This window comes from Ambystoma mexicanum, chromosome 10 (assembly GCF_040938575.1).
Source record: "Ambystoma mexicanum isolate Mex_15411 chromosome 10, UKY_AmexF1_1, whole genome shotgun sequence".
NCBI classification, from domain to species: domain Eukaryota; kingdom Metazoa; phylum Chordata; class Amphibia; order Caudata; family Ambystomatidae; genus Ambystoma; species Ambystoma mexicanum.
Genome location: NC_090932.1, coordinates 1,357,557,677 through 1,357,580,254, shown reverse-complemented (window position 1 = coordinate 1,357,580,254; position 22,578 = coordinate 1,357,557,677). Strand labels below are relative to the sequence as shown.

The following is a 22,578-nucleotide window of genomic DNA, read 5'->3' as shown; positions in this document are numbered from 1 at the left end:
GCCTCTTGATTATGGTGAGAGGGTAGGAGAGACGCAAGGCTTGCAGACAAGACATTCAAAGGAGGAGTCGGATTGGGTGGGTATGATGAAAGCATGGACCCATTCAGGGAAGACAAGAGCCTCTCCACCTCTAGACCGGTTAGAGGATCTTGTAGCCCTCAGGAAGGAGAGTATCAAAAGCGGTGACAGAGCTGGCACTGAACCGCATCTCGGTGAGAGGGAGGACATTGAAGTCAAAGTCTTCAAGGAGGTGACAGATATCAGAGGAATGTCTGACAGCAGAGTGAGAATTAAGGGTAGCTATGTGAAGCTGATTGACACCTTTAAAGGTTTTCCGAGGTGGGGTACAGGGACGAGGTACACCCGTCGCTGAGGTCAGAGGGGTGGCAGCCAGAGGAGTGGCAGGAGAAGGGAGGAAGTTAATGAGAGACGGAAGACACCTGTCAAGAAGGAGGAGGTTGGGCTGAGAGCCCTGGGCCATGATAGTGCCATTCTGGTAGACATTAATGAGACGATAGGAAGTGTGCCAAGAGAACTTCCCACCTGGTGCCACTATTAATGAGCGAGGAGGAAAAGGAGAGAGGATGGAGACCATATGGGGAATCCATAGGTCAGGAGAGGGGGACAATAAAGAGGATGTCAGTAATGGTCTGCCTGGATTGGAGGCCAGGCATGCTTTTTTAAATGTTTTCCTTCCAGGCTTCGAGCGAGGGGTAGGAAAGGTGATGGAGTAGCAGTTTAGAGTAGATAGGAGAGATGGAGAGTACCATAGTTGCAAGGGAGGGATAAGAAGCAGATGAAGGGACTGCACAGTGCACAAGGAACTCACAAGGCAGCCTAGCAGCAGTTCAAGTCACAAGTCAAAGGCAGCAGATGAGACAGTAGGAAAATGGGTAAACAGGGATAGGGCCTAGGTTACAAGATACAGCAGGAGCATGAACAATTTGGCATTCTAATGTAGAGGCACAGCAACCAGAAACGAAACAGGGTAAAGGTAGAAGGCATAGCAATTGGGACACTGAATTACAGATAACTGTGATTAGAATGTCCAGTTCAGAGAAACAGGATCAGAGTCAACGGGAATTAGAATATCCAAAATACAGTGAAAATGCCCCCATGAAGTAAGAACAGATTCAAAATTCCTGGATTAGAGTTAATGCCCAGATTTGCATTACTAAAACAGTCACAGTTCCCAGATTCGTTTTAGAAAAATACACTCCCAATGCCCAGATGTGCGTTACAAAAACAGTCAAAATGCTGTGATTTGAGTTACAAAACACAAGTCACAATGCCCAGATTTGAGTTACAATAATAGAGCTGACAACCAACATTGGAGTGGAGCAGGCGTAATTAGTGTAAGCCAGTCAGAATGCCAAGAGTGGCAGAGATGTGCTTCGAGAGGAACAAAAAGCAAGCAGTTGACATGCACGCAATTTTGAGTCAGCTAGACTCAGTAACAGGAGGGTGGGCTTAAGGTGAAAGACCAGATGGCAAGACTAGTGATGAAGTCAGTGATCTAGTTCAATGCTGGATGAAGAATGCTGCATAGCTGTTGCAGGGAGGAGGAATTGGAATGGGCAGCCGGTGTGCTAAGAGTCCTAGTGTGCATACGGTGGAAAGACATGGCAGCTGCCGGAATGCTTACCATCAGAATCCAGAACAGAGGATCAAACAGGAGGCGGGTGCTTACCATCAGGGCCAGGGGCCGAAGCGCCAACTGCCAGGTGGCGGCATAGCTTCAAGAAGACATCAGAAGTAGCCAGATAAATAAAGAGCAGAGTGAGAAAGTAGAGTCTGGTGTGGCGCGGCCTGGCATCCATGGCTAGACAGGCCAGACCGGGGCCTTAGGAGTGGGCCTTGTGGTGGGGGCCAGCTCACGCCTAACGGCTCCCTGGATTGGCCAAGTTTTTCCCTTGCCATCCTGCTCAGTGACAAAACGGGCCAGATTGCACAATGAGCACTGCTTTGGGGTCCCAGGTAATGAACCCTCTGTTGGCGTGACAGAGGTGGAAGATTCAGGTTCTTGGCCCGATTGTGTTGTATTGTTAGGAGCATGCTTTCACGCATTGATTTGCCAAATGCTGACATGCTCTCTGTGTGCTCCCTCATCCTGTGCCCCACTGATGTGATGGCAGCTGTCGCCATGGACAGCTACCGGCACTGCCAGTACAAGGACCTGGTAATCCTCCTCGACGAACCCTGCACACTGTCCCTGGTGGCCTAAAGGTGATTCACCTGCTGCTCTGTAAGGTTCTCTATTGTGAGTTGGTGCTGCTACATGGTGTACAGCCTTGCCCAGATTGTAGCCAGTGAGTGCTGTGGCACAGGCTATGGGCTTTGTAGAGGGCCAGAGCTGAAGCAGGGCGGCATGAAGCCCGTGTCATCCTCATCATCTTGGGTGCCATCAGTCCCTGTGTCTGCCTCAACCTGGGGCTGGTAATGGCTGTCTGACTCAGGTAACGAGGAGGTTTCAGGGGGCAGATAGGTGGGTGTAGGTGTGAGAGTTGCACCATGTTGCTCCTTGGGGATCTCCACAGGGGCTGGCTGTGGCGTTATAATTGCAGCTGCAGGGGTGCTGCTGGGTGCTGCATCTTCAGCAGCATGTGCAGTGCCTCTTGAGCCATCTGCAGAGCTGGTTGAGGGGCCACTGGCTGTATCGGTACTTCACACGGCTGACTTGGGGCTAGTGTCATGTGGCGTTGGTGCCTCCCACCTGCTCTTACTCCCGCTACTCCCATGGTCAGCCTGTACAGGGGTAGAGGTAGATGTGCTGCCAGCTGTGGAGGACTCCTGGGCAGTGGAGGGTCCGCCTCTTCAACCTGAGTCGACTGTGAACCTGTTGGGTGGATAATGACATGCTGTCAATCATCATGCATACTAGTAAATTGGCTAGCGAGGCACTCATGCAACATGAGTTATGGCCGCCCTACACACGTTTTGTATTATAGGAAGGATCTGTTTCAGGCCAATGAGTACAGCTAATGCAAGGTGGGAGTAGTGTCTCCTGATGGTGTACACGGCACATGCATGGGCACTTTGCTTGTTGGCCTGCCATTATGGCTTGTAGTTGTGGTGGTGCAAGGGTTTCACTTTGCAACATGGACTTTCATAGCACACATGGGTGCTTCTCATGGTTCCATGGCTTCACATGCACTTTTCCCCTATGGTGCATATGTATTACAACAGTATCCCACCTTCCCTGGCACACTCATGTAGTCTCTTTGCCTTTGTACAGGTTGCCATGTATTTGCACATTCCCCTGGCCAGTGTGCTCATCTATGCTGGGGGATGCATGCTTTTGACCTGTGCATTCAAATGGGAGTGAGAACTGAAAGACTCACTGGCATCCCCTTGGCTGCTTGCTCTGACTTCGGTGCTGCCGATCCCCTCTATCACTTCCATGTGGAAGATGGAGCTGGCCTTTATCTTCCATCGAGTCAGGGTGAGGAGCTCCATATTGCCACCTCCTGTGGTTGATGTCTCTCGCCTGTATTTGGCGATGAGGCTGCGTCCCTTGGCCTTCAGGTTGTTCCACCTCTTGCAGCAGTCTTCACTGTCCCATGGGGCAATGCCCACTGCCACATTCTTTTCTTGTATGGTCGCACATATGGCAGCCTTCCTCTGGCCAGAGGTCTTATGCTGTCGGCTTCCATACAGCTCTTCTGCATATGATACTATTTCATTCACAAGCTCATGCAGTTCATCCTCACCGAACTTGTGCCTCCTCAGCCTCATCTCTGGCACCCTTTCCTTGACCTTTCCCTCAGACATGTTCCCGACAACTCAGGTCTTTGCACCAAGAAATGCGAGATTCAGAGTGGTTTGGATTTTTAAAAATGTGTTCCCAGCGATGATGCTATTTTTACCTGTGGTAATTCCACCTGCTGTAATTCTGCCAGCGGAGTTAGCGCTGAATGTGCTGCGGGAGCGGTAAGTCTGCCGATTCAGGGTGGAATTAACGGCCAAAACTCATTTACAGCGCTAATTGCGCATGACAGAATTAACGTTACCACCAACAATGGGTGCGCATGCCAGACAACTTGTAATACGCCTGTTATTCCACCAGACACCACAGCTGTAACAGTAATTCTGCATTGGCGGAATTACCCGCGTTTTACAGCGCAACTCGTAATGAGGCCCAAAGTCATAATACAGGATGGGCCAATGTAATCTTCCAATTTTTCTAGGCAGTTTATTCAGAAATGCCTGCAATAGGGTTCTGTGATTTCTCATCTTTTGATGAAGGAAAACCCGGATTATGGGCATCATTGAGAAGGGGGAGCTAAAGGGCCTCTCAAACCTTAGGAAGGTCTTACTTTCTGGCCCTGTCTTGCATCATCCAGATAGTCTTGTCCATTTGTCATTATTTTATTGTATTTATTTCATTTAAATTTGTGTTTAATGCTGGCTCTACCCAGAGCATCTTGGAGCGCCTTACGTGGTTCGAAGTTTGAAAAGCTGGGAGTTGAAAAAAATAAGTTACAAAATGTTTTCATGAAAGGATAGGGCGCTTAGGATAGACAAGTGGAAGCAGTGAAGCAGGGCAGAGTTATGTGTGGAGAAACAGGTATGTTTTGAGGCTCTTTCTGAAAGCTGTGATGGAGGATGCAGTGCATATGTGAAGAGGTAGGGTGTTCAATGCCCCGGTTGCCCAGTGGATAAATGGTTGTTTTTGTGCGCAAGTGAGTTTGCATAGTGGAAGGTGTAGAAGGTATTGGCTGGCTTGTCTGGTGTTTGTATGGGTGATGGGTTTGAGTTTGTCATGAATCTAAGGTAGAGTTTTTAGGTGGGTGGCTTTGAATAAAATGTCCTTTGAAGGCCATTCTTTTGTATATGGGGAGCCAATGAAGCTAGGCTGGAGTGAGGGTGATTTGTGAATGTTTGGATACGAGGAGGAGGAGTCTGGCTGCTGTGTTTTGTATGGCTTGCAGGGGGGGGGAGTGTGATGGTGTCGTTGGGGAGTCCAGTGAGGAGAGCATTTCCATAGTCCAGCTTATGGAGAACCAGTGCTTGGACTGTGGAGCGGAAGTTGTCAGGAGGAAGGACATGTCTGATTGTGCGTAGGAGGTGTGGTTGTAGATTGCATGTTCTGGTGACAGAAGCTATGTAGTGTATGAAGGAAAGGTGGAGGTTGATGGTGAAGCCAAGAGATTTGGCAGGTGTGGAGAGGGATATGTGTGGGTTGTCAGTGGCAAGGTCTTGAATCCAGGGGGTGAGGTCAGGTTTGTGTATTTGGGGGCATATGAGGAGGTATTCTGTTTTGGAAGGGTTGAGTTTGAGGAGATGGGTGGCCATCCAGTTGGTGCTGATGAGGAGACAGGTTTTGTGGGTGTAGAGTTGTGAAGGAGATGACATTTGAAAGTATATTTGTGTGTCATCTGCGTATTGGTGGAAAATGACGTGTCTGTCCAAGGGATTGAGCATACAGGTTGAAGAGGAGTGGAGATAGGGCGGACCCTTGAGGACCCCATACGAGAGGGGTGGGGTCTGGTCAATAAGGGGGCATGGAGACAACATGTGCCCCATCAGTGAGAAAGCAGATGAACCAGTCGAGTACGGTGCCAGAGAGATTCATCCTGTGAACTAGGGTGACTAGTAGAATTGTGTGGGTAATGTTGTCAAAGGCTGCAGAGAGGTCGAGGAGTATGAGTAGTGCTGTGTGTCCTTTGTCTGGGATTCTGTGGAGGTCATCGAGGATGTGAAGAGTAGAGGTCTCAGTGCTGTGTCCAGGTCAAAAGTCAGATTGGAAAGGGTGTTGAGTAGGTTGTTTGTGGTGATGTGTTGTAGCAGTTGACTAGTGATAAAGCATTGCATGATTCTGGCAAAGCATGGTAGGATATGATATGGCCTTTATAGCACGCCTATATACAAGTGTTTCAAGGCGCGACGAGGCAAGGGAGGATGGACAACGATCCTACTAGGCCAGGTGTCATTCAGATCGTGCAAGTGCGTAGGAAGGGGGTGGGGACAGTGCAGTACATGGGAATAGATAAACAATAAGTAAGTGACGGCCGGCAAGTGCATGGGTAAGTGCAATATCAGGTGTCAAGAGCTGTTAGGGGGACTGTATGGATACAGAAACAGTCCCCAAGTGTGGGGGTTGCCAGGTGGGCAGTGCGGGTGAGTGGTGTTGGCGGGTGAGGAACCTGGGCCCAAGATCAAAGGGTATCCAGGTAGCCAGTGCAGTTACGGTTACAGCCAGGAGGTCAGCAGAGGAGAGGAGGAGAGAAAGCATAAGCAAAGAGAAAGGTTTTGAGGTGCTCTGGAACCAGAGATGGTTCTCCTCAAGTTTAAGGGAGGCTGTTCCAGAGGGAAGCACCAGCCGACAAGAGATCTACTGCCAACTCGTTGCTTAGAGAAGTGACTGACCTTGAGGAAGTTGGAGGCGGATGAGCAAACAGCTCGCAAAGGGAGATATTTAGGAAGAGAGAGTTGAAGGTATTGAGGCACCAGGCCCAGAAGGCCTTGTGGACGATGCAGAAGGTTTTGAACTTAATCCTTGCTGCCACTGGGAGCCAGTGCAGAGATTTCAGTCCTGGAGAGATACGATCCCTGGGCTTGAGGCCAGGGACAAGTCTCGCAGTCCTGTTCTGGATATGTTGCAGAGGGCGGAGAGTAGAAGCAGGCAGATTTAGAAAGAGGTTGTTGCAGTAATCCAGCCTAGGGAGAACCAAAGCTCTGGAGACAGTGAGCTTCTAGGGGAAGGAGAGGAAAGGAAGAATACCTCTGAGGAGGTCCAGCTGGTAGTGTGACTACTTAGAGACATCGGAGATGTGAGGAGGGAAGGAGAGTGTGGAGTCGAAGATGAACCCAAGGTTTTTAGTCTTGCAGGTGCGAGCAGGAAGAGGACCAAGAGAGGCCGGCCAGAGAGCTACAGGAAAGGAGGGAACGGGTGTGCCGATGAGGTGAATCTCAGTCTTACTGGCATTAAGGCAGAGGGTGTTGGCAGCACACCACTCCTGGATAGCAGACAGTCAGAGATGAGAGAAGGGGAAGAGGTGGCCGAGGGTAGCCTGAAAATGAGCTGGTTGTCATCCGCATTGCACTGAAAGTTGGGGCAGAGAGCAGCAACGCGGTGGGCAAGGAGTGCCAGGTATTGGTTGAAAAGCCAGGGAGAGCGGTTAGATCCCTGGGGGACACCACAGGTAGAGAAAAAGATAGCGGAGAGGAAGGACCCAAGTTGGACCTGGGAGGGCCAGTCAGAGAGGAAAGAAGTCAGCCACGCCAGAGCCTGACCAATGATGCCCAGGTTATTACGGAGACGGTTGAGCAGGATGGCATGGTTGACCGTGTCAAAGGCAGAAGAGAGATCAAGCAGGATGATGACCCAAGGAATGGTAGAGTAAAGGTTGAAGAGCAGGTCTTCATGGATGTTCAGGAGAGCAGTTTCCGTGCTTCTTGCAGCTCTGAAGCCAGACTGATGGTCATGAAGAAAACCAACAGATTCAGTGTGGAGATTAAGCTGGGAGATGGCCAGTTTCTCCAGGAGCTTGCCCAGGAAGGGAGTGATGGAGTTTGGACGATAGTTAGCCGGGTAGGAGGGACCCAAAGAGGGTTTGTTAAGAAGGGGGTGCACAAGGGAGTGCTTCAAGGGAGATGGGAACACTCCAGTGGCGAAGGTGTGATTGCAGAAATCTGCCAAGGCAGGAGCCAGGGAGTCGATGTGGTCCTTGATAGTTTGGAGGAACAGGGGTGAACCTGTTTCGACGAGACTTTCATAGATCAGACTTGTCTAGAAATCTTGTCTGCGGAGAACAGGGGGAAGGCAGAGAAGGAGGGAGGAGAGGTGGCTGCATAGGGGCCAGAGGAAGAGCAGGGAGTAGGGGGAGGGAGAGGATAGGAGGAGAGTGTGGACAAGATGTCCTGAGTTTTAGAGATGAAGTGAGAAGCCAGTGCCGTGCAGAGGGCCTGGGAAGGAACAGGGGTGGTAGAGACTGCAGCAGGATTGGCCAGTTCCTTGCAGATTTTAAAGAGTTCAGCCGAGTTGTTAGATGCCGCAGAGACACAGGCTTGGATATGGGCTCTCTTCTTGGTTAGGACAGAGAGTAGGTATTGCCTTTGCAGCAGGTGGCAGGCCAGTTTGTCAGAGGGTGTACCTGAAGCACGCCATTTCCTCTCGGCCAACCTGCACTTGCGTTTTAGGGTGACGAGGTCTGAGTCGTACCAGGCGTGGCACTTTGCTTTGGGCTTCAGGCGGATTCTCATGACGGGGGCAAGGATATGTTATGTTACTTTGCATTTATATAGGGCCTTATGTACCATTGGTATGATCTCAAGGCGCTGGTAGGTTGAACGCCCTCGGGAACCGTAGTTCAAGTCAGTAGAGAGAGAGTCATAAGGTGCGTGTGAGCACCGGATATGTGTGCAGCAGGTATGGTATTCGTATGATAGCTGCTTCTTAGTGGTAGGTGTGGTGGTTGGGAGATCATGCGTATGTGTTCGTTCTGGCAGGGTGTTATCCAGACCGATTCTGTCTGTGTTAGGCCTGTGGAGAACGCCTAGGATGGCGGGTGTGTATATCAAGAGTATCGGAGATAGCAGAGTGGAGCGTGGAGAGGGCTTTTGTCAGGGTGAGAGTCAGCCAAAGGGGGGGGTGAGAAGGTGACAGCGAAAGCCTCAGCTGACATGCGCTTCATGAGTCGGGTGACGAGAAGGTGGGTGGCAGTGATGGGAGTAGCTTGGACTGAGGGGTAGGGAGGGTGAGGTGGGTGCAGAGGAGACAGTGATCACTCCAGGAGAGAGGAGTGGAGAGAGGGACAGAGGGGATGGTCTGAGGAGATCAGAACATCCAGAGTGTGCCCTGCAGAGTGAGTTGGGCCAAAGGGGAGAATAGTGAGTGGGAGAGAGTCGCAGAGGTCGCAAAAGAGTCCAGAGGGAGGACAGGAGGCATCCAGGTGGATGTGGAAGTCTCCAAGAAGGAGGAGTTGAGTGGTAGAGGCCAGAAGTGAGGAGGAGCGGTCCGCCCACTCGGAGAGGAAAGAGGAGATCTGACTAGGTGGCCGATAGATAGTAGCCACAGTAAAGGAATGGCTAGGGGAGAGAGAGAGCCTGCAGATGAGGCATTCAAAAGAGGAGTAGGCCTGCGTAGGAGTGACAGTGGCAAGAATCCACTCTGGGAAGATCAGGGCTACACCACCACCAGAGCGGTTGGACATGGGCACTGAGAGGATCTTGTAGCCGTCAGGTACTAGAGTGTAAAAGCTAGTGACAGTGCTGGCCGTGAACCATGTCTCGGTGAGACCGAGAATTCAAACAAAAAATCAGGATGAGAGACCCACACGATTGAGATTCAGGATAATTTTAGTTTAATCTCTGCATTTTGGTGATGATACATATAATATATCAATTGTTATAATAACAGACAGATGGACAGTTGTACTTTTGATATGTAGGTGTACCACTAGGTACCACCCTCAAGAGTGTGGAGGGTGCACGCCTTCTGATGGTGCAAGATCTCTTGGATACACAGTTAACAAGGGTTTACAACACAAGAGTGAATGCAGCCCAGGACCTCAGTTGGTCCATGGGTATTGTCATAGGGAAAAAAAACACAACAACAGGTGTGTACAAGTATGCAAGTGGTGGAGTTGTGTCATAGATCTACACTTTATTGTTTCGGCCACAGGGTACAAAGACTGGACATAGGTGACTGGGGTGGCCTTCTTCAGGATGGACGTGAAGGGATAAAACACTGTCCATGGGGTATCTGTGGGATTCAATGACAGATAGTTTAGGAGGAGTGGGATCTCCAGAGTTAATTGGTGATTTGTGCAACTTATTAGTGACCAATTAGTGTCAGGACAGGTGCAAAGAGTAAGCACCTGTGAGACGTGTGAGATTTGTCCCGTTTTGAGTTAAGCGGGGATAGTACCATGAGCAAGGCAGGAGTTAATGATGTTGAGGCAGTGGGAAGCTAGGGTGGTGAAGCAATTGGATGCAGCTTGAAAATGATCATTGAAAATGATGCTTCTGAACTTTTTAGTTATATCAGAAGGACGGTTATAGGTAACATTGAATTTTTTTGCTTCTTACACACTATAAAGAACTTGTCTGAAACTATTTTTAATAGAGCATATATTGTTGCCAATAAAGGTTGTCTTTTTACAATAGAACAAATATTGTTGCCAATGAAGGTTGTCTTTTTACAAATGAGGCATCTGTTGCTGCTGTCTGTTTTTCTTTTTAAATTCAAAAAGATCATAGGTATTTGCAGGTAATGCGACAGATGCATTGTTGTGCTAGTCCTCAAATACATTTGGCTTATTTCTATGCCCAATCTCATCTTCTTGTAACTTAAATTTCGGTTGCCAGTTATGTTGTGATTAAATTTATCAAGCAGGAACATGGATTTGCCTTCTGACGCCATTTCAGCGCTAACTAAACTTGCAATACAACAGGTGAATCTTTTAGCATGTTTTTTTCTCGCTGCAGTGACGGAAGAGTTACGTTTAGATCCACGAGTTTTGTCTTACATGGCTTTCACTGTACAAGTAATTAAGATCGATGAATTGTAGATTTGAACTTCTTGGGGAATGCTGTGTTGGCACCTCATGGTGAGTTACAGGCAAACCTCTTTAGCATATACTATGATATAATACTGCCCTTGCAATTGAAAGGAAGTAAAGTCTGCTTAAGAGTTGGTTTGACAATCATTGTCTGGTCATCTTTGTTTTAGGATTTTGGCAAATGTGTCAACCGTCTTTACATCAGTAACAGATAAGGGGATTGAGGTCCATATAGGTAACTCCAGAACTGTGGCATACAGTAACAATGGATTTTGTTGTATTACCTATGCTCAGGAGTTGTTCAGTTATTGTGGATACCTTTTCCAAGATGGCGCATGTTGCTCTTTTGAAAAAAACGCTTTCTGCCTTGGGGCTGTCCAAAGCCTCCCCATCCGACCGTTACCCTTTCCAACACCCATGAATTAAGTAAATCCAAGAGAACAGAACTCCTGAGGTTTGTGTATTTTAATGCCCATATTAAAAAAATAAGCCTTGATTCCCCCTGTGTCCAACAGTCCCGAAGAATGTGGTTGGAAATGCTTGCGAGGCAGAAGACAACTTAGTAAAGAACGACACAGGAGAGACTAGTGTACACACACGGTGCTTCTTCTGGTTAATGTGTGTACCCCTCCAAGGTTAAAAAAAATAAGAAAAATAGAGATGCAATGGAAGCAACCAAATGGGGAGAGCTCCCTGACCCTTTCCCGTCCATTGATACGCAGCTTTCCTGCTGGAGCGACAGTGGAAATAGTGTGCATTAGAAGGGCTCCCAGGCGTTCCGCCCTCTTTCAACCCTGCTCTGCCACACTAACAAGAACGAATGTCCCAATGAAAGTGAGCTGAGGGGGTATCGGAAAGTTTGCTTTGATTCTTCTTCTCCTTGCCAGGGTGGCAATCGGAGTGGGGGGTGCTTCTTGCGCGAGTTCATTTGATCAGGTCAGGACTACCTGAGAAGCAAAGGGGTTCCCTAGAATTCAGATCCTCCACGGGTTAGGAGTTTTTCTTGCAGTAGCGGAGTGTCTTCTGCTCACCCATTTCACTATTCCCTCTGGATATCACCCTCATTTTACAGTTTTGTTCTAATGTACTATGCACTTCCAGGTTTAAGATGATACACCTTTCCGTTATTCATCCTGATAAGAGATCATTCTTGATGACTAGTTATCTGAACATCTGAGAGAGTGCACCTGAGTGTGATTTGGGGTTACAGATTAGCAGGCAAGTTCAATACTGACTTTACCGCATAAAACGTGGAATAGTTGCCTAACTGTTAGTTCGGCGGCAGCGCCTTTTAAACTGTTGTCTCTGAAGGTCCTCATTATGAAAACCTGCAAACTTCTGGGAGCGCTTGGTATTCTGCCACATTGTACCACACGCTTATTTAGCATTATTACCCCAGTAGTGATCTGCTCACACGAGTGGTCAAAGTGGGCAGGAGTGGTTGGGAGTGGTGCTCCTCCACTTTTTTTAATTAAGTTTTACTGTTTCTATACTTTTCCTTTGTAAAGAAATAGTTCCAGAATGGTTTCGTTTTAAAATAAGTGTAGGAAGATGTTGAAACGTGCACTTCAGTGCACTGCACTGAACGTTCCCTTAAACAACAGGCACATGTGTTTTTTTTTTTTTTTTTATTGTGCGCGGTAGATGGCCTGGTGATTGGGATTGTGGGCAGCGGGGGCAGGACAGTAGGGAACATAGTTCCACTACTTCTTTTCGTACACTTCGACCACTGGCTCACACTATGTGGGAAGTCTATTCTGTATGCAGGAGAGAAGACACAACGCATTAAAACAGTGTGTTGACACCCCCACTCCACCACTCCTTTATTGGTAGCTATCATTTAATAAGTAGCATTGATCATATGAATGTTCTTTTTTTTAAGTGTGCCAAAGTTTGTTCGCGAGCATAGTGCTTTCTTAGCTATTAACTGTGCCAACGTCGCCAATGAAAAAATGTGGGCTTGGAGCAGCCAGCCTGTGCGCTCACCAATCCTTGCTTTGTCTGGATTATTGCCCCTAATGCTAAACAGAACTGAAGGGTAACATGATAATGTAACATCACCGTACATCTCAAAGATCTTCCGTCGGAATGTGTGCAGCCGCCACATCCATCATGGCCTGTGAGCCCTGCTGTTTGGGTTAAGGTCGTGTTGAAGGTTTATTACATTTCTGCTTCTATCCGATTGTGCGTCCAGCTATGCCACAACTGCTCGAGGTACAAGCTCATGTCACATCCTCACAACGGAGTAGGGTGAGGGAGGCGGGCAGGGGGCTACTCCCAACCCTTTCTCAAGAAGAATCGGTGGGTCAATCCTCGGCGACGCACCATACCTTTAAGAGCGTAAGACGTCGTGGCAAGGTCATGTGATGAGCTGGAAATGAAATGGCTGACTCTATGTACTTGTATTGATTCACATCATATAAGGTTTCGAACCTAAAAGCTGGACGAGCAATATTGCAGAACGTGGAAGATGATACCCTTTAAAGTGATGTGTCATAGAAACAAGGATCTCAGCTGGGGAGTGGGACAGTACAAGGCACAAATACGTTTAGATTGGCGAAGGGTTGGCCCTGATGACTGGGCAGAATGTATGAGAAGAGGGCATATTTGATGGTGACCCAGGAGATGGCAAATCTCAAATCAAGGGCAACAGTGTTTAACCATAGGGGTACAGGGACTGAAAGGGGGGTGTAACATTAGGAGAGACACTAAAGAAGGATGCATTGGGTGGATTGGAATGGATATGAGCATGTTGTGGACGGACCACTGCAAAGGGATCTGGTCTGTGCAGTGGGAGGTGAGGTCGGGTCCAAAGATGGAGAGCCATTGAGATCAGTCACTGTCAGTATGGACATCCGCTCGAGCAACACTGGCCCACGTAGGCCCTGAAAATGCGCTTTTTCAGACTTTTTCTAGGAAAAGAGCATAGATGAATTACCATTACTGCGTGCCGGAGCTCTAGTATTACGCCTATGTATGTCAAATCTGCAGGCGTGGTGGTGCCAGGTGCAGATTTTCCGAAATATTGCATGCTTTTTTCGGTTCTTTTTCAATCCATGTTCACCTTTCTGGAAGCAAAACGGAGCACGGAAATTGTGTGTAGTAGCAGATCAGACATGCGCTAATGTACACATTTTAATGATGAAAAGAAAGGTCTTTATCGGACATCTGAATGATTTTTCAAATGCTGCATCTGGTCAGTACACTGGCCCTATAGAGAAATCAAAGTGCAAACCCCAGAACCTCTGAAATCTCCCCAAAACACTATTCGTTTATGAGATGCCCGGGAACAAATAATCACCAGAGACATGCTGCTTGCAAAAACAATGTCTTTTGTAAAAAAGCATGTTGTATTTTATAGCATTCACACTGTGTTTCTAATTGCATGTCACAATGCAAAAAAAGGTGCATTTTCTTTAACCTGTATTAATGATATTCAAATTCTGCACTGCTACAAACACACACCTCAGTGGTCGTGAGACTTGCACGTTTATTGACTAATTGAGCCCACGAGTACAGGGAGTGTGTTTCCTGTTGAATGGGTAGACATTTAAACAAGCACTGTCAAAGCCTCCAGTTTGAGCTTTTTGTAGGTATAAAATGGACATTTGCTGGGCATTGATATAATGCTACGGCCTGGCCATGAGATAGCACCAGCTGGAAAATAGAGTGTTTATCTGGGCATATATGATAGCTGTACCTGCCAAATGCCTATCTAATACTTCAACCAAAATTGTTGGCTTTGTCATTGGATGTTTTTAGAGGACTTCTGTGCACGAAAGAAATTTAAATCAATTGGCTGAAGGCATACTGTTAAGACATTTTTATGGCGCCAGTAGTCATGTACAATTGCAATTAAGCCATTAGCTCTCAGCAGGCTGCTTAGAAATAACTCTGGCAGGTCAATGTTTGTTACTGCTTGACAGTGCAAGCTCAAAGAAATCCCAGGAGGATGTGTGTTGGGCAGGGTGCGGGAGGGTAGTGGGTGGGAAAGGACATAGGGATTAGCATGGTCATGGGAAGTCAGTGGGTGGGTAATTACCCAAACAACACCCAAAGACATGATGTCCCTCCTCACATGTAAACTCCCTCCTTCTGTACTCAAATGCAATAGCTTCAGCTCAATAGCCCATACTTAAAGTGATTGAAATGCCCTTGTTTTACCCCTCCCTTGCACCTCCGTCTGTACACTTGCATGACCTGAATTGACTAGGCCTAGTGAGTTCTGTTTTGTCCCCCCTTTCTCTCCCCACCCTTATCTGGTTGCACCTGATATATTTTCTATGAACTTGCACTAGGAGAAATGCTGTCAGACCTAGTGCGCTAGTTACATTTTTGTTAGATCATTAGGAAACATAAAGGCCTACGAATGATTACTGTATTCCCTTGTTCCCTTCCCGCCTTGAAGCGCTTTGAAGCACTTCACTTGTGTATAAGCGCTGTACAAATAAACAATTACAATGAAAGTCTATCCCGTGCAAACAAATGCAAGCTGGGGTCTGTCACAACTCCTGACTCCCTTATGCTTCGCCCTGCGTATTTCTGGCTGTAAGGAACACTAGACACAAACAAGTGCAGTGACGGGACCGCGAAAGTGCCTAATTCACAGAAGCGTTTTATAATGGCGCAATCCCAGAGGAAAAGGCTCTGTGAATCAGGCTGGAGTGCATTTGCTTTGTGAATCACACCTACTGCTGCTCACTTACTGCTGACACATTCTGCGGGTGGGTAGGCCCATTTGCGCCACCATATTCACGTTAGTAAATCACCCAACCTGCAGAATGCACGATTTATCTTGACGATGTATGCAATCAGCTGTGTGCTTTCTTAATTGCGCAATTGAAATAGTGCACTTTTAACATGTGTGAAACGCCCATTACGCAAAGAAGAAATTAAGCTGGCCCGGGAGAATCGGTAAGTGGGGCATGGGGAGAAGTTAGGCAGAGAGGGGGGGCAAACTGCCTTGGGAGTAGAAAGGCCTGGAAGAGGATGTGGAGGCGAGGGGGCGGGGCGAGTGGTGGGGCTTCAGGGGCTGCCCCTGGACAATGGAAGAGGGGAGCTGGGAGGTAGGGGTGGTGTGAGAAATAGGAGACAGAGGTTCTGTAGGTGTCGCCCAGGGAGTGAAGAGAGGGGAGGGGAGGTAAGCGGGGTAACAGGGAGTTGGAGGGATCATTTTTGGAACTTCAGTAACGCAAATAACAGAATGCAAAGGGACTTTCTAAATATGCCTGCCTCTGCACATATAATTCACTTGACGCATGCAAGTATGAAAACGTTTTTGTCAATCTGCCTAAGTGTAAGTATGGGGCTGGAGGGGGTAAACCAATGTGGGGTGCCACAATTCATTTAAAAAGAACAACAATGATCCTACTTCTTAATTCCATACATCTTCCTTTTTAGTACTGACATTTAAAAAAAAATGCTATGTAACCTAGCATCCTTTTTAAAAAAACAAGATGGAGCTCATATTCCATGGTGGCGTAAAGTGAATGAAAGTCATATAAGCCTCGAGTAAGGCTTTCACACCTTCCATTCCCGCCACATTTTCAATCATTTGCTTGGCGCAGCGGAGGGGCAGAACACAACTTGCATTTCCACCACTTTCCTTCCTCTTGACCATACAAATGCTACAACATTTGCGCCGGCATGGATTTTCATGCCGGCACAAATGCTGGAGGTACCTATGGGGCCTGTCGGCTTAACGCACCAGCATAAAGCAGGTATACCCCACAGGGATCCATTGAACATGCTGCCTGCCAAGCTTGTACGGCTGTGTGTATAATTAAAAGGAAACGCTGCCTGGCGTACAAGAATGGCAGGCAGCGCTTACTCACTTTGTACAACAGAGTGCAAAAGTGCAGGACAAAAGGCGTTGTACACATAACGTAGCGGATCCCCGCTGCCAAATTACGATCAGGAGCAAAACGAGCACCGGTGTAGTAAAGGCAGGTTGAGTGGGGTGTTTTGCATGTTTGTGTGTGTGGGTTAAAAATCTTAAAGCTGTCTTGTATATGCTAACACATTCCAAACGGTTATATGTTACCCTGTGTTCCTAGATCTTTTTTGATTTGCCATTCTATATTAAAACTGTTTTGCATTTTTAGCAAAGCGTAATCTCTTTGTGTCAGAGGAAAGCAGAGCACATGTTCGGGCTTGGGGAGGGAATGCCAAAACACGCATTCATTGTGACTCTTGTTTTTTTGTTTGTTTCAGAGCCGCCCTCTCTGCTGTTTCTTGGAATGACTAACCACAGCCCGAGAGCGAGGAGAATGCCGATGACACACTGCTGAAGAATAGCGAGGAGCAGCCCATGGAAATCAGTATGGTCAGATGCACTGAAAGAGGTTTACATTTCAAAACTAGAGACTTGCCGGTCCCTAATGCCACGCTTAGATCTTTCAAAGCGACGCGCAGAATCATGCTTTTCTGCTCCCAATATCCACCTTCTCGTCCTTACTAACCTGCATGGTGTGGGTGCCTTTGAAAAACCTGAGGACTAATCGCTTTGCCTTGGTCGCCGCTAACGACAGCTGCCCAAAAATGTCAGTGGCGTGGCTGATGGAGTGGGGCTGGTCATTGGATGGACTTCGCGATCTGATAGCCACGGGCATCCAGTCCTTTCGCGACTGCGATGCCCTTGCACTTTGCACTGTTGCTTGCCTTTTGGTGTTGTTTGTGTGGTACTGTTATCATATTGGGAGGGAGCAACCTCGCACGTATGTCACTGTGAACTCCATTATTCAAAGCTCTGACGTGAACGGGCTACAGAACGGTTACGCGTACTGCCACTCGCCCGAGTGTGTACGGTGTACCCACAACGAGGGTCTGAACCAGAAACTGTATCACAATTTGCAGGAATATGCCAAGAGGTACTCCTGGTCCGGCATGGGCCGGATCCACAAGGGCATTCGAGAACAAGGGCGATACCTGAACAGCCGGCCGTCGATACAGAAGCCAGAAGTCTTCTTCTTACCCGACCTACCCACAATGCCATATTTTTCCCGGGAAGCACAAAAGCATGACGTGGAACTGCTGGAAAGAAACTTCCAGACCATCCTGAGTGACTTTGAGACCCTCTACAAGTCGTTCTCCAACTGCAGCCTGCCCCAAGGATGGAAGATGAACAGTACCCCCAGTGGAGAGTGGTTCACCTTTTACCTCGTGAACCAGGGGGTCTGCATTCCCAGCAACTGCCGGAAATGCCCACGGACGTATCGTTTGCTCGGCAACCTTCGCACATTTATAGGGAACAATGTCTTTGGGAATGCCTGCATATCCGTGCTAAGCCCTGGAGCAGTCATTACAGAACATTATGGTCCTACTAACATCAGAATTCGGTGCCATTTAGGTAGGTAACAGGGACATCTTATGGTCTGATAGGGGTGGGGGTGATTTTGTATCCGTGCATGTGCTGTGCATGACCACACAGTGGATCCATACATTTAAAATTGTTTCTTGGCATTCCACTTGGTTGCAGGCAGCCCCAGTTCTCCAAATTCCAAGAACTACAAATGTCATTGCCATTGTTGGTTGGTGCTAAATAGAGCATGTTTCTACAGCGGAAGGCCCCTGAAAACGTTGAAGTCAATTGATTTGAAATGACATTTGAATGTATCAAGAACTATTCACTCCATTGTTGCGCCGTTAGAGCGCGTTGGCGGTCATCCTTCGAGCCCCGTGCAGACCGTGACCAATGAAAAGGGTAAACAGGAAAGCTGTCAAAATGGAGGATGATCCAGCCACTTTGTGCGAGAGTGGTCACTGAACAAAAACTCTAACTTCATTTCTTTTAGCTGAAAGGCCGCTTTTATTCAAGGCAGGTCTGCTTATAATCATTAACATATTAACTTTCTTTACAACAAATCCCCTTCCTCATTGTTATCATCGTTGTCTCCCCTGCCCCTATTTTTCCTTGTACTTTGTTTCTTTCCTTCTGCTCTTGCTTTTTATTCCCCACTTTTGATCTCTCCTGGCTCTTTCTCTCTTCTTTCTGCTTTTTATTTCTTTCTCTTGCTCCTATATGCCCTCACTAGGACCAAGTATATGTGTTCTCTTTTCATTTATTTTTCATCCCCTTCTGTTCTCTTAAAACCACTTCAGCTATTAACCTTTCTTATTGTTTTTCTGCTCTCAATGCTCTGTTGCGGCACTCAGCGTAACCCTCCCCAAATGGTGTCCCGCTGCCCCCCCACTTCACTTTTCTTTAGAAACCAATCCACCACATCATCAAATTCATCAAATAAATTTCAGCTTCTAAAAATGACAAATGCACCCCGTCCTGTGTAAAGTATACTGGCACCCCAAACTTAATGTCATCCTGTCCTAACACCCCTATTCCTGTAGCTCTGCAAAAGCCGGACACTTCTCTGGTAATTTGTTTTCTTGTTTTGTAAATGGCCGCGGGTTTCCAAGCACCCCTCCATACTCTTCGTGGCAACAATTGTGTCCATACGACTTCTGTGCCCTGCCATCATTTCTTACTAAGGCCCAGTTTTTTCTTCATCATTTTTATTATTTCTAGCCCGGTACATTGTATCAAGTAATTTCCCCTCAAATGAATGATCAACAAATCTGCCATCCGTCTTCTATACCTTAATTCAAGCAACATTGGCATCAACTGTCCCCTTCTCATGCCCGCCCACCCTGGACCATAAGAGTTCCACCTCACTGTAGTCTCTTCCCAGCTGTTTTCCATAAGTCCTTGTCTCTGCTGCTTGTTTCCCGGCCCATTTAATAATGGAGTGTCCACAAATCCACACTCCTTCAGCCTCATTTGCACTAGATAAACGACAAAAGGGGAGCACAGTCACCAACAGATTGTAGATGTGCTCAGACGTAAGGCATGCACTAGTTGATTTAGAACAGATTTTGGTTTTTAATTTGTACATCCTATTGGCCCCCGTTGATGACACGTGTTTCGGCTTTAAAGCGCTTTTCTCAAATCGGGGCTTGTGATTTCTTATTTCATATACAGATACACAATTAGTAAGTACAATAAGTATCAGTTTAGACAATGTATAAAAATCATACATAAGAAGACGCAACAGTGTTACATCACATCATTGGTTCAAAGAAAATCATATACATCAGTAGTTGCTCAGAGAATGAGGGTTGGTGTAGGGGAGGATTCATTGGGATTGATATAATGAAAAAGCAGAAATGAGGAAAAAAATAAACAAAATATAATGAGTCACCTGCCGTTCATAATCCTAAAATTCCATTTGACATACTTCAGTGTTTAAATTGAACTGTTTCCTTGGAATTGCATTCTTGAGTAGGTTTCATTTGGATAGTTGAGTATTAAAAGGGTAATCCCTGTTAAGAAATTTGAATACGACAGTGTTTCAACTCCATATTTCAATATATCGGACAATTAAGCTCTAAACATTTCATTCATATTATTAGCTTGCTATTGTTACTTGCATTTGGCATTTTATGCGCTTCCGCGCTTGCTAATCGTTATTTGCTGATGTTTACATATTGCGTTTGTGAACGTTTATTTACATAAACTCAGCACATTAACGCATCAGCGCTATTGTACTAAATTCTTGTAATACTGAAGTGCTGCCTCCTCTCTAGCGCACAGTTTAACTATCCATTTCAGTTGGTCCTTGTATAAAATATCGAGGGTCTCTTACCTAATGTTATCCAAGTGACTGTCTCTCACGTCGGCTGCGATTCGGGCGCGATTAGCATCCTCTATGTGTAACGCTGCTGCATGTTGGCACTCAAGTTGCCACTCAAGTCCCTTCTTTGTTTCGCTTCTCCTTTCCGCAGTTGAGCGCCATCTTTTGGTATAACAGAGCGCATATTCAGTTTGGTTATTCCTGAACTAGCCCAATTTAATCCCTTTTCCTGTTGATTTTTTTAAAACTATTGTTGCAAATTGCTAAAAAGATCTTGCTTAGGCAGTATGCAAATAAAATTGTAAATACCATATTATGTCACCTCTCTAAATTATAAAGCGGTGCGTAACGTAATTGTGTGTGAATAGACATTGGTACAGTTTGCGTTTGGGATCGCACTTACATTCACTAGTTACAACATACTTCAATCAGTATACATTAAAGTATACATAACAGGTTAGCAACATCGCTGTTTTTAAAGGAATACACATGGTCATAATGCGGGCAATTACATTATTGTAATTTGCATTTGTTTTCGCACATATGGTGTGGTCGAGATAAATGACACAATAAACCTATTTGATGACCTGTCCATTACGATGCGTTATTAGCAACTGATATCCTCTGCATAGAAAAAAGAGAGAGAAACATACATACATATATTCAACAATGATTCCAACATGGTGGTGTAGTTGTGATGTTGGACCCTTCAGTCTATGTCTTTGAGAGTTATTATAGGAAGGAAATAATGTCATTGTCGGAGTTGAGGCCCGTAACTATAGTATTAATACTTTGAGTCAACTCCAACTCTTTCTAAACCTTTCCTCAGCCCATCTAACACCTGTCCTCCTTTTACCTGATCCCCATTGTCATGTATGAAAAAACACCCCCCCTCCGCTGGGCTCTTTTTTTGTTGTTCTCCAAATAACATCAACGCCCTCACTGGGCATATTTCCCTGCTTTCAGACCTCCCCAGTTCCACTGCCACACCTTTCTTTTTCTGATCCGTCTTATCCATAATCCCTCTCCTTCTACTGTCCATGCCATTTTGTCCACCCTCAAACTCTCCCAACCTATCCCGCCCACCAACTCAGACGCTCCAAAAAACAACGCAGTAAGCATGGCTTTAAACAAATACACCTCCCAAACAGAGGAACACACCACCTCTAAAGCTACCAACAGTCTCATCAGCAAACCCACCGACATAAGCCTGCAACTATCTTTCTGCATTCCCCTCTCCCTGGCCCACCCTTCTAATATCCTCTTCCCCGATTCACCTTCTCAGGATTAATAACCCCCAAAACACTTCCCATAAAATGCCACCCTTGCCAGTTTAGCAGCGATAGTCACTGATGACCATGCCTTCTTAATGAGCATCATTATGAAATCCACCACATCATCCCTCCATTCTATGTCCACTCTGCGTCCTGGACCTCGTCTCTCCTTAGCACCACTTCCCTCAAACTCTTCCCAAGTGAGCCTGTATGATGCTCTAGTTGATGCAGCCAAAAACCCTTCCACCAGTTCCATCACTTCTTGATCCCTAAGTTGCACAGTTCGGGGGGGGGCATCTCTGTCGGCTATTCATCCGCTGCTGTTGCCAGCCCACGGAATCTCAACCACTGTGAACGAGAGAGTGTGTCAGCCATATTATTAGCTGCCCCTGCAATATGTTTTGCCCTGAATTACTTTCTGTTTCAAACAGATCAGCACCATCCTTCCCAGTAACTTCAGTGCCCACTCATCTTTGGTAAACTGCCTATTGGTCACTGCCCCAATACTCTCGTTATCCGCCCTGAAAATTACTTGTTTGTTTTTCATAAATCTCCCCCACAGTTCCAAAGCCACTATCACTGGAAAAAACTCAAAAACGCAATACTATGCTTCTCTTCTGCCCATTCTGCCGGCAATACCGCCGCACCCCACTTCCCTTCCCAGTACACTCTAAAACCCTTTGCCCCAGCCGCGTCAGAAACATTCTCCACATTCCAATATCTCTCCCAGTCATCTAGCCACATTGATATTCGATTGCATCCCGATAAAAACACCTCCACATCTCTAGGCCCCGTCTCATCCGAGCGGTCGCCCTAATCCTATGATTCAGTCTTTTTGCAATTGCCAAAGCCATCTGTCTACAAAACACCCTTCCCGGCCCTACCACCCTACAAGCAAAAGTCAGCTGTCCCAAAAGCTGTTGTATTGTCCTCACCTCACACTTTTCTTTTGACGCCACCTCATACAATTTGTCTCTCAATTTTCCATTCTTCTCCAAAGGTAGTCTAGATTCCATTCTTTTTGCATCCAATTTAATGCCCAGAAACGCCAGCACTGATGCAGGGCCTTCCGTTTTTTCAAACACTAGTGGAATACTCAGTTCCTCTGTTAATCTTTGAAATTCCTTTAGGAACTGTTCACATTCCTCTGCATTTTTTCCGACCATCAAAAAG

At 46.7% G+C, this 22,578-nt stretch overlaps 1 protein-coding gene across 1 annotated transcript in view; it reads left to right on the top strand.

Moving 5' to 3' along the window:
• ASPHD2 (aspartate beta-hydroxylase domain containing 2) overlaps positions 1-22,578 on the top strand; it is a 314,591-nt gene that overhangs the window by 223,911 nt on the left and 68,102 nt on the right. The window contains exon 2 of the mRNA XM_069619377.1: positions 16,719-17,853. Coding sequence (XP_069475478.1) covers positions 16,971-17,853 — 883 coding nt within the window. The 5' untranslated portion in view covers positions 16,719-16,970. The remainder of the gene's footprint in view (positions 1-16,718; positions 17,854-22,578) is intronic.